This window comes from Rhyacophila brunnea, unplaced genomic scaffold (assembly GCF_057557595.1).
Source record: "Rhyacophila brunnea isolate RB1 unplaced genomic scaffold, BYU_Rbru_1.0 scaffold_3, whole genome shotgun sequence".
NCBI lineage: Eukaryota > Metazoa > Arthropoda > Insecta > Trichoptera > Rhyacophilidae > Rhyacophila > Rhyacophila brunnea.
The window spans coordinates 44,801,506-44,815,384 of record NW_028232965.1 but is presented as its reverse complement, the minus strand read 5'-3'; the positions used below and the strand labels follow the sequence as shown (position 1 = coordinate 44,815,384).

Genomic DNA, 13,879 nt, shown 5'->3' with positions numbered 1-13,879 from the left:
ATTATAACGAGGAGGGACATAAGTGAGATTGTGGAGTAGTATTTTGTGATTTAATTGATTCCATGGTTGTAATTAAATATCGTAAAAAATGTTTTTAATCGGTAAGGATTAATAGAACAATAAAAATCAGTATCTGAGGTGATTATTATTACTATGAATTATTTTATTTTCTGTGTGAATCTTATTGTTGTAAACATGCGTTATTTGTTAAGTGTTTTGACTATGATTTAGTAGTGTTAAGATAGATTAAAAGGTATATTATGATAATGTAGTAAAATCAGTGGTGTCTCTCTTTTTAGTGAAGTCCATATACATAAGAGATAATATAGCGATGGGACGTTAAGATTGTTGAGATTTTTATATAAACATCATATGTAAATGGTAATATTCAACTTTCAATTTTCAGGTTTCACTGTAGCATTCTTACAGTGCCTTTTTAAAACTTTCCATGTATAATTAAACAATTTAGTTTTAACAAATATATCAAAATATGTTGAACAAAATATCAGAAGATTTGTTTTATATTAAACACTTTAACCCTAATAAAATATTTTAATAATATAACGGATTAGCATCTTTTAACGCAAGCCCGTTTATGCACATATTATTATGTTATTCATAAAAACATTTTGCAACCTACAGTACCTACATAATAATATGTACACTAAATCAAAATATAGTAGGCACGACAGAGGTTGCTGATCCTATTTTGCCTAAATCTGGTCATTGATTTATGCTAAATTAAAAATATATTTATATAATTACATATTATATTATATGCCTAAGTAATAATCATATCTCTGAGTAGAATATACACCTTTGTCAGTCATTGTGGTAATTCAATCTGATACACGGATTGTATTTTTCCCAGAAATGGCTCGTAAATATTGCTAGAAGAGCAACATTTAGTCCTGGCACTAATCTTTTGGAAATCACGCACAATCCTCGCCATCAGCAGGTAAACGAGTGTGAAAAATTTCATAGGTATAAACAGTTTAGTAAATATTTTGTCCATTTATTCACACCCACTCACCTGTTGAAACTGAGTCGAACAAAACACAGGTGTCAGGACTAAATATAGCTTATTTACCTATTTTTTTTTTTAAAGTGAACCAATTTATAATAATTTTGAGGGACACCACTGAAGAAGAAGATTAGTGCAAAGGAAGTTGATTAAAGGTTTTCGGCGGTGTGTCGCGGTGGGTCGATGTGGTGACTGATAAGAGAGAAGAAAGAAGTGAGGCGACTGCACAATAGTACTGATTCGAGCCTAGAGGGGAGTAGTTTGGGCGAGCTTCCCAGATCCCACCCTGCCCAGCGGGCGTTAGAGCATGCTCAGGTTCTTTCTTTTGAAGTGGTTGGGGGTGCTTTGAATCATGGCCTCTAGCTCGCTATGGTCACCATCTGCGGAATTTGCGCACGACAAATGCACAATGAAAAAAATGACAGGCAAAATAATTAAATGCAATTTATAACCAAAACGCACGGCTTTCATTGTTATTTCGTATCAGTGACCAAAAGTCACGCAATAAGTGCACACATCTACGTTAAGTTTGTTGTAGGCACAGCCAATTGTGAGTTTTTTTAGATGAATTTAGAAATTATAACATGCAGTAATCTGTTTGGAATAGAGTCGTCCATTCGAACATACTATAAGTTTGTTGACAGCAGTGTCACTTTTGAATCCTGTAATTATATAGGCACTTGAATATAATATATACTACGTTAATGCTTTAGTGTCATATTATTGCATGTCATGATTTCCAGAATTGGCTCCCAGGTCTGCTTTACATTTTTAAACCTTTTTTAGTCCATGACGCATTTTACAATACAGTGTATTTATTTTGTAATGCAGATGCGTGCTGTCGGTAAAAGATACTGATAAACTACAGATTAATGATTCTGTTATTAATGAATTAAATGTCACTGGTAACAAAACTGAAGCGAATCACTTATTTTCCCAATTCACAATATATTGTAAATTGTTTTATAATACATTCATATTGAATCTACATGTTTAATTACATGTAGGTGCTTAGATTAAAAGTATCTGTATAATGTACAGGCCACATGTTCTTATGTATAATAGAGGCTGTTGATGGAAAATATCTTGATTGTTATTTATGCTAATTAATTCATTTAATATCAGGGTACAAACAGATTTAAGTAATGAGTTATTTTAAATACAAAAAATCACTGAGTTATAGTTTTCCGGTATCTTTATATTGTATAGATTCTCAATAACATGAGATCATTTTGTACAAAAACATCGAGTCACATTAATAAGCATCTTACTGTGATTGATATACTAACGAATTTGTGTTGTGACCTGGTTCTTGCAATAAATGATTTCATATAATGTACATTATTTATTTCCGATTAATCATTAGGATATATATGTATATAAAATGTATAAGTTAATTAATCAACTAGGTATAATATCCTATATGTTTGTTCGAAATAGATAAATAATATGAGATAGATTTGATACGAAATTGGTCACTGATATTCACTTATAAAATAGAAAAGCAAAAATTATTGGTGAAAGAGGCGTTTCCAAAAATTCGGCCGTAATTGACCAATAGCTTTATTAATTCTTTTTAATTTACTCACTTATTGCATTATTAATACGAAGTTATGCATGAATTTTATTATAACAACATCGAAACTCACTTATATGTACATGTCAAAGCGACAGTTTTAGCTTAATGGCGTTTAGGCATAATACATTCATATTATTATGGTTTATCATTCGTATTATACGCTGCATAATTATATATAAAATATATATATATCAGAAGAAATCAATTCTGATTGTGATTAGTATTTAAGAAATATAATATTTTGTTAGGGCATGTAATTAATTTAAAATCTCACAACTTTTTGTACTTGTGTAAAATCTTACCAGTTTATAATTTAATAAAATATAGTGAAACTTACGCCTAAATACTTGAAAACTAATTTAATCGTAGTATATTTCTGCGAAGTATATTAATTACCAAAGTTAGACGGACAATGATGTAAGATCAGATAGTCATAATAAAATTTCTATCATTGGGTTACTTAATGAAATTTTATTCAAAACCTAAGCAATCTTTTCAATGTTGTAAACGACACGTATTTGATTTATGAGACAGTTAATAGTTAAATATTTTATTTATCTTTAAGCTATGCGAAAGCTTTTGATATAAATGATAAAAATTGGTTTTCTACTAAAGCTCTAAAGTGATTTTGTTGTGTCTAACTTATCATATTAATTGCAAATAAATAGCGTATTTTATGCGGCGGTGGTTTATTATTTTTCTATACATATTAATTAAAAATGATTGAACGAAATGATTTTTTCAAAGTGCAGTGATCATTTTCATGATTTTAATTTATTTACTTTGTTTTTTCCTATTGTTATAATTTATTATCGTTGATTTTTTTCACGTCGTAATTTTTGTCTATTTGATTATTTTATTCAATTAATGACTAATGAATTAATGAATAATTAATGAATTAACTTTAAAAAAATGTGTATAAACACGTAAGCGTGTTTCCAAGTAGATACAGTCAATATATGACATGATCATAATAATAATTTCACCGTCCTTGAATTATATTAGTCTCTCGAAAAAATGCAATTTTGAATATAACTTTTTTCAATCATCTTCAAACTGTCGTATCTAAATTAAACTTTCTTCTGGAATTATTCACAAAAATGCAGTCTAATTTCTAACAAAATAATGCATATTATGTACTAGAAGTACTTTAACAAAATACTTCTAGCCATGGGTCGAAACATATTCCTTTCAACTGCTACAGACATATTTTTTTTTATCGCAGTGGTTTCTATGTTTTTTTATTTTTAGTTAACCAAATTATCTATATCTATCTATATCATTATTTTATGGTTTGATTTAGTGAAGCTAAAATCTTTAGAATCAATTATCTCAAAACAATAATTGTTCACATGTCTGGTTCCAGGACGAAAATTTTATTTTAGAAATACAGAGATAGATTTTTTCTGTAACGATTAATTTCTTAAATACTTGAATATTAGATTAACTCAATAGGTATATAATACTATTTTGAACAATTCGAATTAAGTAGTAATATGCTTAATGTAGCTAAATAAATATGACGGTTTTTGATGTTACTTTTTCCAATACTATTGCTATTCTGGGAGGACGGATGACCTTGGAAAAATTGTAAAGTTTTTCAACAAATTTGGAGAGAGGGCCGGAACAACGGACCCTCACTCAGATTATAAGAGGCAATATGACAGCGGGTCACAGTTAAAGCCTCGGTATAAAAAAAGATTTCCTGTAGATGTTGAAGTATTAAAAATAACTTTAGGGATAATACACATTATTATAGAAATATTGGATATGTACTTAATTGTATATCAGATTGTCTAATATCTTATCCAAGCTTAATAAATTTATTGCCAATTATGTTATGAGTTGATTTTTCAAATATGATGTTACATAATAATAAAGTATGTACTGCACAAACATAGACCACGATATTAGCGGTGTAGTGCTGTAAGGATTAATCGAAACTGACCCATTTTGGCGGCCATCAACTCCTTGGGATGGTTAGACTTGATGGCGTTCATGCGTCGGTTCTGGGTTGCGGGGGCGCCGGGGCCAGTCGCGGCGCCCCCCTGCGCCCCTCCCGCGCCCGGCGCCCCCGTCTGTGAGCCCGGAGGCCCCCCTGAGCCTTGTTGTCCTGAAAATATATCATATGAAAATAGGGTAATTGACATTAACTAACGGATGCTGATTAAACAGTTTTAATATTAAAGTGCACACGTCAATTGAATAAGTTAAATACACAAAAACAAAATTTTCACATAAAATCATTTATGGATATGCAAGAATGTTAATTAAGCGTTTATATTCAGAGAACAGGATAACAATGTTTTAACATAAATACATGTACGAGAATATGCTATAAACACCCTTATTTGAATGAGGGCAGTGTTCATTATTCAACTATATTCATTAGTATTATTTATCTGTTTATGTATTACATTCTTAAATCTAGTGTACAATATTTTTTTCCGGTTAGCATATTAATTCATAAATTATGCTAGAACCACCAAATCTATTGTGGTGTTTGAAAAACTTGTATTGCAAAATGAGTAAAAAATTAGGTATATTACAAATTAAGGGTAATAATATAATCTTGCATATTGCGTATTTAATTGAGCCGATTTTCAAATTCTAAATATTAATACAAAATAGCTTTATATTATTATATAAGATGTAATACGCTAGCAATGGTGACGTGTTATAGACGCCATCTAACGGACAGTAGAATTATTATAATTAATTAACATTAGCAAACAAATTTAATTTCAGAAAGAAAACACATTTGATTTTATGAATAGCGTAGTTTTTTTGTGAATCCCTTATATTAGGATGAATAAAGTATGAGATTGGTGATTGGATAAGATAGAAAAGTTTCTGACCTTCCGAATCATGGTTTATTTTAAGAGTAATCCAATTTCGTCGGTCGTTATTCGATAAAGGCGGATTTATGAAAAAAATACGTCGCGTTTTTAGGGATAACATAGTAGTAGGAAAGTTATATAATCAAGCTGGAAGATTTAAAAAATATGATAACAGTTTAAATTATATATTACACTTTTTTTAACGCTTGATGCAAATCTTTTCGGGAATGAGAATATAAAGAAGACTGATATTGAAAATAAATATTTTAAAAAGTTTTTGAAACTAAGTATTATACTAAGTACTAAGATATATTATTCTGATATCTATAACTAATTTATTACATAAGAAAAAATAGTTTCAAAACAATTGGCAGTTAGGTAGTTACATAAAAATCCTTTTATTAATACTGTAAAAGCTTTTAAAAATATTAGTTTACTAAACGATAACTGATTAATCGTATGACAGTTGAAAATGAATAATATGTTGAAAAACTATTTTGAAAGATTTTCTATTGTAAGTGTTTCTGTCAACTTAACCCGATGAAGTTATTAGTTTAGAAGCCATCTATGTGTTAGTAAAGTCTTCTGTTATTTCATAATTCTATTTATTTAGTTTTAGTTGGTTGTGAAAAAGTTTTTCCAAGTGCAATGCGGTGAACCCAATCATTCTCACGAGAAATCGTTACTAAAATATTATAATAAGTTCAAAAATTCCAGCATAATTACAAAGACGTTAAACACTTCAAATCCAAGGAAGTACCTAAATGCTAACTTAATTAATAACTTATGAAGTGTTCCTGTAATTATATTATGTAGATGATTAAGAAATGATAAAAAAGTAATGGCGTAATTAACGTGGGCTCTGATTAAACTGCTAACGACGCTAACTTTTTATAAAGAAAAGTGGTTTAAAAGTTTGAATTATCCGTTTATTATCAAACTTTATGACTCGGCCGCTTGGATCGCGACATCGTATTCGTCTATATAATATAACATAATTCAGTTTTTTATTATACTTGATCCGTTTTAGTATGGTATATAGCTGGAAACTGGAATATACACGCCGTCCCACTTTGACATTTCTCTGACTCAGCGACCAATAGAATTTAGCACAGCACCACGTGTTACCTGATATCAACATCTGTCAATACGATGTAACATTTTACAATCGTCAGTGGCATTTTAATTTTAATGAGATATATTTTTAATTTGTTGTCTTCTCGAGATACGTTTTTATAAAGATATGTATTAGGAGAAAAAAACTTGTAGCAAATTAATGGGTCGTGAATTCATAGTTAAATTATGTACGATTGACTGATTTACAGATGTTACATACCTACGTCAAAATACGTAGATACAATGTTCCATAATATATCAATAGACGTGGTATAGTAAGTTCTATAGGCAGAAAATAGAACTAATTATCTTAGTCGATATCAAACCTTTCAATCAAGCAGTTCACAATTGATTAATCGTTCCTAGCATATTATGCTTACCCACAATACATATGTATTTTTATTTATTTATAAAAATAAAATACCTATACATAAAACTATCAAAATAATAAAGCTATACTATCATGTAATATTAAACTAGACATGGAAAAATAAACAAACATAAAACAATTCTGTGTTTATCATTCAAATAATAATATGTATTCATATAAAATGAAAATTGAATTTAGTAATCCGAAGTGATATCAAATTAAAAAATGTATAATTGAAATAAGGAACAACTACAACGGAGAGCATATCCGTTTGTATCTATTTCCCTTCTTACGGCGGATAGACAATCAGTAACTCCTTTTTGACATCAGAAATGTCAAAAAATAGTATTTAAGCAAAAAGGATATTTCCTTTGAAATGGTTGTTCAGTGAGAAGTTTTTCTTACAATAGCGAGTTAATGACAAACATTTTCAAAACGTGAAGTATATTATAAAGATGTTGTTTAGTACCACTGTATATAAATAGTCTTTTCTATATGTTTGCTATACAGTAATATTGGCACATTAATGGGGACAGTACCCACAATTTCATTGGTAAAATACATTTTTTTAAAACATATTATATAAAAATTTATCTTTAAAATTAACTTTAGAAAAGTATGTAGATTATTAATTAAACATTAAAAAATAATCTGCAAGTAATGTAAATTCTTTAATATAATAAGCATTTATCTCAACTTAAACTTATGGACTTATGTGTGATAAAATTATGGATATTCTTATTTATTATTTGCTATAAATAATAATATATGTTTTACATTATGAAGAAAATATGTTTTAAGATATATTATTTAAATAATATTTTAACCTGGTGCTCTTGGACCTCTGGGTTGCTCCACTGGCAGTACCCTCCGTCTCTTCTTTGGTAATTTGGCTCGGGCCTGTGTGTGGGAGTAGTACATTGCGAAGTTTGAAACTATTACGGGAACCGGCAATGCTATCGTCAGTACCTGGAAAGAGGAATAAACGTTAAATTATCCTAGAGGTTGATGTAAGAATTAGACGAGGGTGTGTATATTATAAACACGGATTACAACCCGCGATATTAAGTCAAAAAGGCATGTTGTTTTTTCGATATGTACTTAAAATATAATCCAGTGCAAAAACTCAATGAGTTAGATGTATAGCTTAAAACTATTGTAGAAAGCTTTTTCATAAAACATTTGATTTTTTATATTCGTTATTTAATAAAAAAATATATAAAGAGTATTATATTTATAATGTAATATATGCAGCAAGCTTTCCATTGGACTTTGCAATTGTCTTGTCATGTTAGAAAAATTCCAACATTTTGAATTAGTTCTGTTTTCGCCATGCTATATACTTAATGGTGTTTATGATGGTTTAATATATTATTATATCAAGAGTCGTGATTTCCCTTTTAATTACCAGTAAAATTGATTTAGTTTTTTCGAATGTCAGTTTTTAGAGCTCTCACCGAAGTATAAATAAGTATTGTCATATTTAGGATGAAAGATGGGAAGTATCAAGTAGAATTTAATTTGAGAAATGTACGCTCAAAATTAATATCTAAATTATTTATTTATTATTTAAAAATGATACATAATTATATTATTTATAATATGTTGTATTGTAAAATTGTGAATTTTTAATTAAAATTTGTTTCTAAAAATAACACTGCTATTTTATTTCGTGAATGGGTGCTACTTTCGTGTATTATGCTTTGCATGTCACACAAATATCATTCGTCTATCGTAAAATGAAAAAAGTTATCGGGATTAAAAAAAAATATATATAATAGAAATGACTAGGTAATATGATTTTTTTCGATGTCTTAAAATATCTCCAGAATTCTAAATTTCAGCAAGAGGTAAGTCGAACATGCTCGAAAGAGTTTATGTATTCACCACACACGCGTTTCAGTGAATTCTATTTGCAGTTCGCATGTTTTGTGAATGTTAAAACATTGAAATTTTTATTTATCGTAAAAAGATAAGATGCGAGCAGTGTACCATTAGCTGCCGGAAAACAGCTTTATCTACTTTTATCCTAAAGTGAGAACTATTGCATAATGTATGGAATTATATACAATAAATAAATACCTATGTATTTAAAATTAATTTGGTTGCAATATACAATTACATGCAGCTTCACAGGAATAGTAAACGGTTCGTAATACATTAATATTAAACTCTTTTATATTATGAATGTGTTATCAGTTCTATTAATTTTATAATTATATTAATGGGTAATATTTATAAACAATGTACAAAAAATGACGTAATGGATAATATAAATAAATGCACGTGTAAAATTTATAAAATAGTATGGATTATATGTAGTAAGCTTTATTTTCCATTAATGTCTTGGCGTTTTTATAATCTTTTTCCAATATTCTGTGATTATATGTATTTATTTATTTTTTCCGTACAGTCACAGTTATTAGGCCAACGCTCTATAATTTTTAAATTAACGGCCCACGTGCTCGTCGTAGGTAAAAATTGAGGTTTTATTGTATTTTCAAACCATGATCCTGGACACTCCTTAAACGTTGTAGATAATCTATTTATATAATTTTGAAGCCTTATTATCCTTTATAGTTATTTTAAACATTTGATGACTGCATAAAGTATTTTTGTTACATAAAATAGTATTCTTTTAAACCTCTCGCTCTAATGTTTTAGAATATAGTCATATTTCGGTACATAACTGTGCAGTGGTGTTGGGATTTTTTACATTTATTAATTTTTAAACGCATTTATAAAACCATTAGTATAATTTATTACGAGATAATTTTTGTAAAATATTCACGGCAAAAAATTATATTGATAATCTCTGTGATCCCAAATTTGACAAGAATTAGGCATTTTATTATTCAAAAAATCGGCAAGATTAACACATTTGAAGATAATTCTAAAGATACTTATTATAAGCTATGTTTTTTACCATTCAAGTGTGATAAACATCTTATGAATAATGATTGCTTTATAATAATTATTGACCAAAGTGTTTTTTTGAAATACGCCATTTCTTTTGTCATTCCCCAGTAGTTAAGCTACAACATACGGCCGTAGCCATAAATTGACAAACTATAATTGAAGTAGGGAGTAAAATTATGTTAACGCGCGTGTTTGAACATGTACCTAACCGAATTTTTTTTTATTTTTTTTAAACGGTACATGTTCAAACACGCGCGTCAATATCATTTTACTCCCTACTTCAATTATAGTTTGTCAATTTATGGCTACGGCCGTATGTTGTAGCTTAACCACTGGGGAATGACAAAAGAAATGGCGTATTTCAAAAAAACACTACCTTATTCTTTGGTCAATAATTATTATAAAGCAATCATTATTCATAAGATGTTTATCACACTTGAATGGTCAAAGACATAGCTTATAATAAGTATCTTTAGAATCATCTTCAAATGTGTTAATCTTGCCGATTTTTTGAATAATAAAATGCCTAATTCTTGTCAAATTTGGGATCACAGAGATTATCAATATAATTTTTTATCGTGAATATTTTACAAAAATTATCTCGTAATAAATTATACTAATGGTTTTATAAATGCGTTTAAAAATTAATAAATGTAAAAAATCTTAACACCACTGCACAGTTATGTACCGAAATATGACTATATTCTAAAACATTAGAGCGAGAGGTTTAAAAGAATACTATTTTATGTAACAAAAATACTTTATGCAGTCATCAAATGTTTAAAATAACTATAAAGGATAATAAGGCTTCAAAATTATATTAATAGATTATCTACAACGTTTAAGGAGTGTCCAGGATCATGGTTTGAAAATACAATAAAAACTCAATTTTGACCTTCGACGAGCATGTCCCCCCTTAAGAACGATTTTTTTATTTTGGTACAAGCTAGTGTTTGTAAAATTATGTATTTTTTTTTGCAAAATGTTCCAAATCATTTTTTCAATCCATTCAAAACGGAAAAATGAAATTCTTAAAACAAAGTCGAAAGTCCATAGATATCAAGTAGCTTAAATTTTTAAATCATATTTTTACGAAAGTGTTCCTTTTAGAGATAAAAGAGTTTGTAAGTATATATTATTAATCTGATTATCGAGCAACAGGCATTATGTAATATTTTATACGTAGGTACATTATTTGTACAAAATATAAAGCTAACCTTACACGGTCAATATTATTGGCAGTTATACCGCATAAGTAATATTGACAGTATTCACGTAAATGGCACCCATGTTTAATCGACCTTATATGGTCAGCATTACAGTCAGTATTTGCTGATAGTTATATTAGGAAAATGACGTTTTTGACGAATTTTTACTGAATTTCAATTATGAGATTATAACGATATCCGTGCTTTAAAGATTACTCATAAGCAGCCGGCAGTACCGTCAGCATGTTTATGATCTCTGTTGGCATTTACCATCAATTTTGCTATAATTTTAGCAATATCAATTATAAATATATTAGTTAGTCGTAAAACATTGATGAAAACCAGATAAGAAACAAGAAAATCATACTCATCTTGATAATAATTATAATATCATCTATGATCTCAATTTATCTCATTTTATCTATGATACTACCAGTACTGATAGCCAAAGATGAAAATAATTGTCAATTCATTTCACCCCCTATACAATTTATATACCTGTCAATACTTTATAAAACTGACAGAAATACTGATCGTGTACGGCTAGCTTACATATAAATATTAATGCATCTAGTTTATTTTTGTGTTTAATATAGTGCAGAAGGATTAGCTGAGTAATCGGATAGATATAAGTATATATTATTCTTACATATTATATTTTCCATAATATACATTTTAAATTTATACATTGCACGTATTTGCATAAAGTGAATCCATTAAACTTAACAGTGGTCGCGTGAGAATATTGAAATAATAAAAAAAACTTACCCCCGCAAGTGCACAAAGCGCCCCCACAAACATTCCCACGTAAGTCTTGGGCGCCATGTCTCCATAGCCGACCGTCGTCATGGTGACCAGAGCCCACCACAGACCCAGCGGTATGCTGTTGAAGTCGTTGTGAGGATTAGCCTGTATTCTCTCCGCGTAGTACACCAAACTTGCGAAGATCACAATACCGAGCACCAGGAAGAACACCAAGAGAGTCAGCTCCTTGGCAGATGCTCTGAACGTTTGTATGAGAATTTTCAACCCGGAAGAATGCCTGGTGAGTTTGAACAGTCGCATTATCCTAATTATCGAGAAGAATTCCAAAATGTCAGCATTCTCTAAATGCGACGCGAACTTTTGTAATATCAGATCGATGTAAAAACTCAACGTGGCTATGTAGTCTATTATGTTAACTGATGATTTGATGAACTCGCACTTGTTTGGCGATGATATGAAACGCACGAGGATCTCCAGGGTGAACCACGCATTGCAGACGCACTCGATGTAGAAGAACGCTACGTGAGCGTTCGTCTGCGTCTTGTCGAGGACCCAGCCTCTGCTCTGGTTGGCTGTCTTCACGGTGATGTTTCTGATGACGGGTACTCGCATGTCTGGATGCGTTTTAAGACAAAACGACAGGATTGAAACGCAGATGAAGAACACTGATATCACACCGATGATCTGGAATAAAAAGAAAATCAACAATGAATCTACTGATTTACATACAATATTTTGTAAAACGATAACACAGTGTTAGGTAGGATTTTTGTTAAATTTTTGTTGTGAAATTTCTTTTGGGGTTAGCAATATACACCCATGATGGCAGCTTAAGCGTCGGAATATGGCGTCGTGCGTCTCAAGCTCGAATCCTGGGTCTGGCAAGTACACATATTGTTTTTCAATTTATGTATGAGCCAGAGTATGGACCTAATAGGTTTAGCAAGTGACTGACATCCATTTCTCGTTAAAACCAAATCTGTTAATACAAACCTCCACTCTGTGGATGCCCATAGGATCGGACATGGCTAAAAAGAAATATATGGCCAGTGAATTAATTTTTGATTAGTCAATGGATGAATTTAAAAAAAAACCTAGTTGTATACAATTATTTATGTTAGTTTTTATACTTTTGTGATACCTAACCTAACTGTTTTAAATGATAAGATTCATTTGGACTGTATTTTTACTCACATTTGTATCTCATTCGTTATCAGTGAAATAATATTATGGTAAATGCACTCGAAATATGTTTTGACTTTTATTAATTATTTTATTATACTTTATAACGTTTAAGTAAGTATTTTATTACGAATGCCACTTTTATGTCACATGCTTCAACTTGTCAGGGTTTCTCTACGCTCCCAGTTATGTAAAATTAGCATCATGAAAAAATACTCGATGTTGAAAAAGGTTGCCGACACATGAATGAGCTGAACTAGTTTCTGACGGATCAGTAAAATTAAGCAATAAACAATATTAACCGTGATTTATGTTGAAAAATCATTAATATGCACTGGAGATATTATTTAGGGCACAAATAAATTAATTCGACAAATCTTAGATCAAAATTTTATGAAAATGTTTTTCGAGGTATTTTGATGAATTAATTATAATTTAATTTTCAACGAGAAAAACAAATTAACAAGTAAATTGATATCTTAATAATTACCACAAAATATTCAATCTTCTAGTTAATTTTCACAACAATGGTAATCGTGATCTTTTGTATTTGATGAAATGGTCTGATTTTTTCGTAAAATATAGAAATCAAATTGCAGCGAGAAATAACAGAATTCAATTAGCGCGAATAAGAAGCCAATAACCACGGATATGATAACTTTATTATTTTCATGAAAGGACTCAATAAAATATATTAATCCAGTAAAACTATTTATTCTTTACATTTTGAAGAATATATAACCATGTATGATGTATATACTTAATGTATATAACACGACAATGGCTGAATTAAGCAGCCACTATTTCTATTTAGCAATCAATTATCCACTATACTTCTGAAACAATATATGGTTATATTCTTAATTATAGAACCAC

General features: G+C 29.6%; 1 protein-coding gene across 1 annotated transcript in view; it reads right to left on the bottom strand.

Moving 5' to 3' along the window:
• Nucleotides 1-785: 785 nt before the first annotated feature.
• Nucleotides 786-13,879, bottom strand: part of LOC147068400 (potassium voltage-gated channel protein Shaw-like) — a 418,216-nt gene continuing 405,122 nt past the window's right edge. The window contains exons 8-11 of the mRNA XM_085952982.1: nucleotides 11,825-12,505; nucleotides 7,757-7,898; nucleotides 4,552-4,716; nucleotides 786-1,509 (exon numbers count right to left, since the gene is read on the bottom strand). Of these exons, the coding sequence (XP_085809108.1) occupies nucleotides 1,325-1,509; nucleotides 4,552-4,716; nucleotides 7,757-7,898; nucleotides 11,825-12,505 (1,173 nt within the window). The 3' untranslated portion in view covers nucleotides 786-1,324. The remainder of the gene's footprint in view (nucleotides 1,510-4,551; nucleotides 4,717-7,756; nucleotides 7,899-11,824; nucleotides 12,506-13,879) is intronic.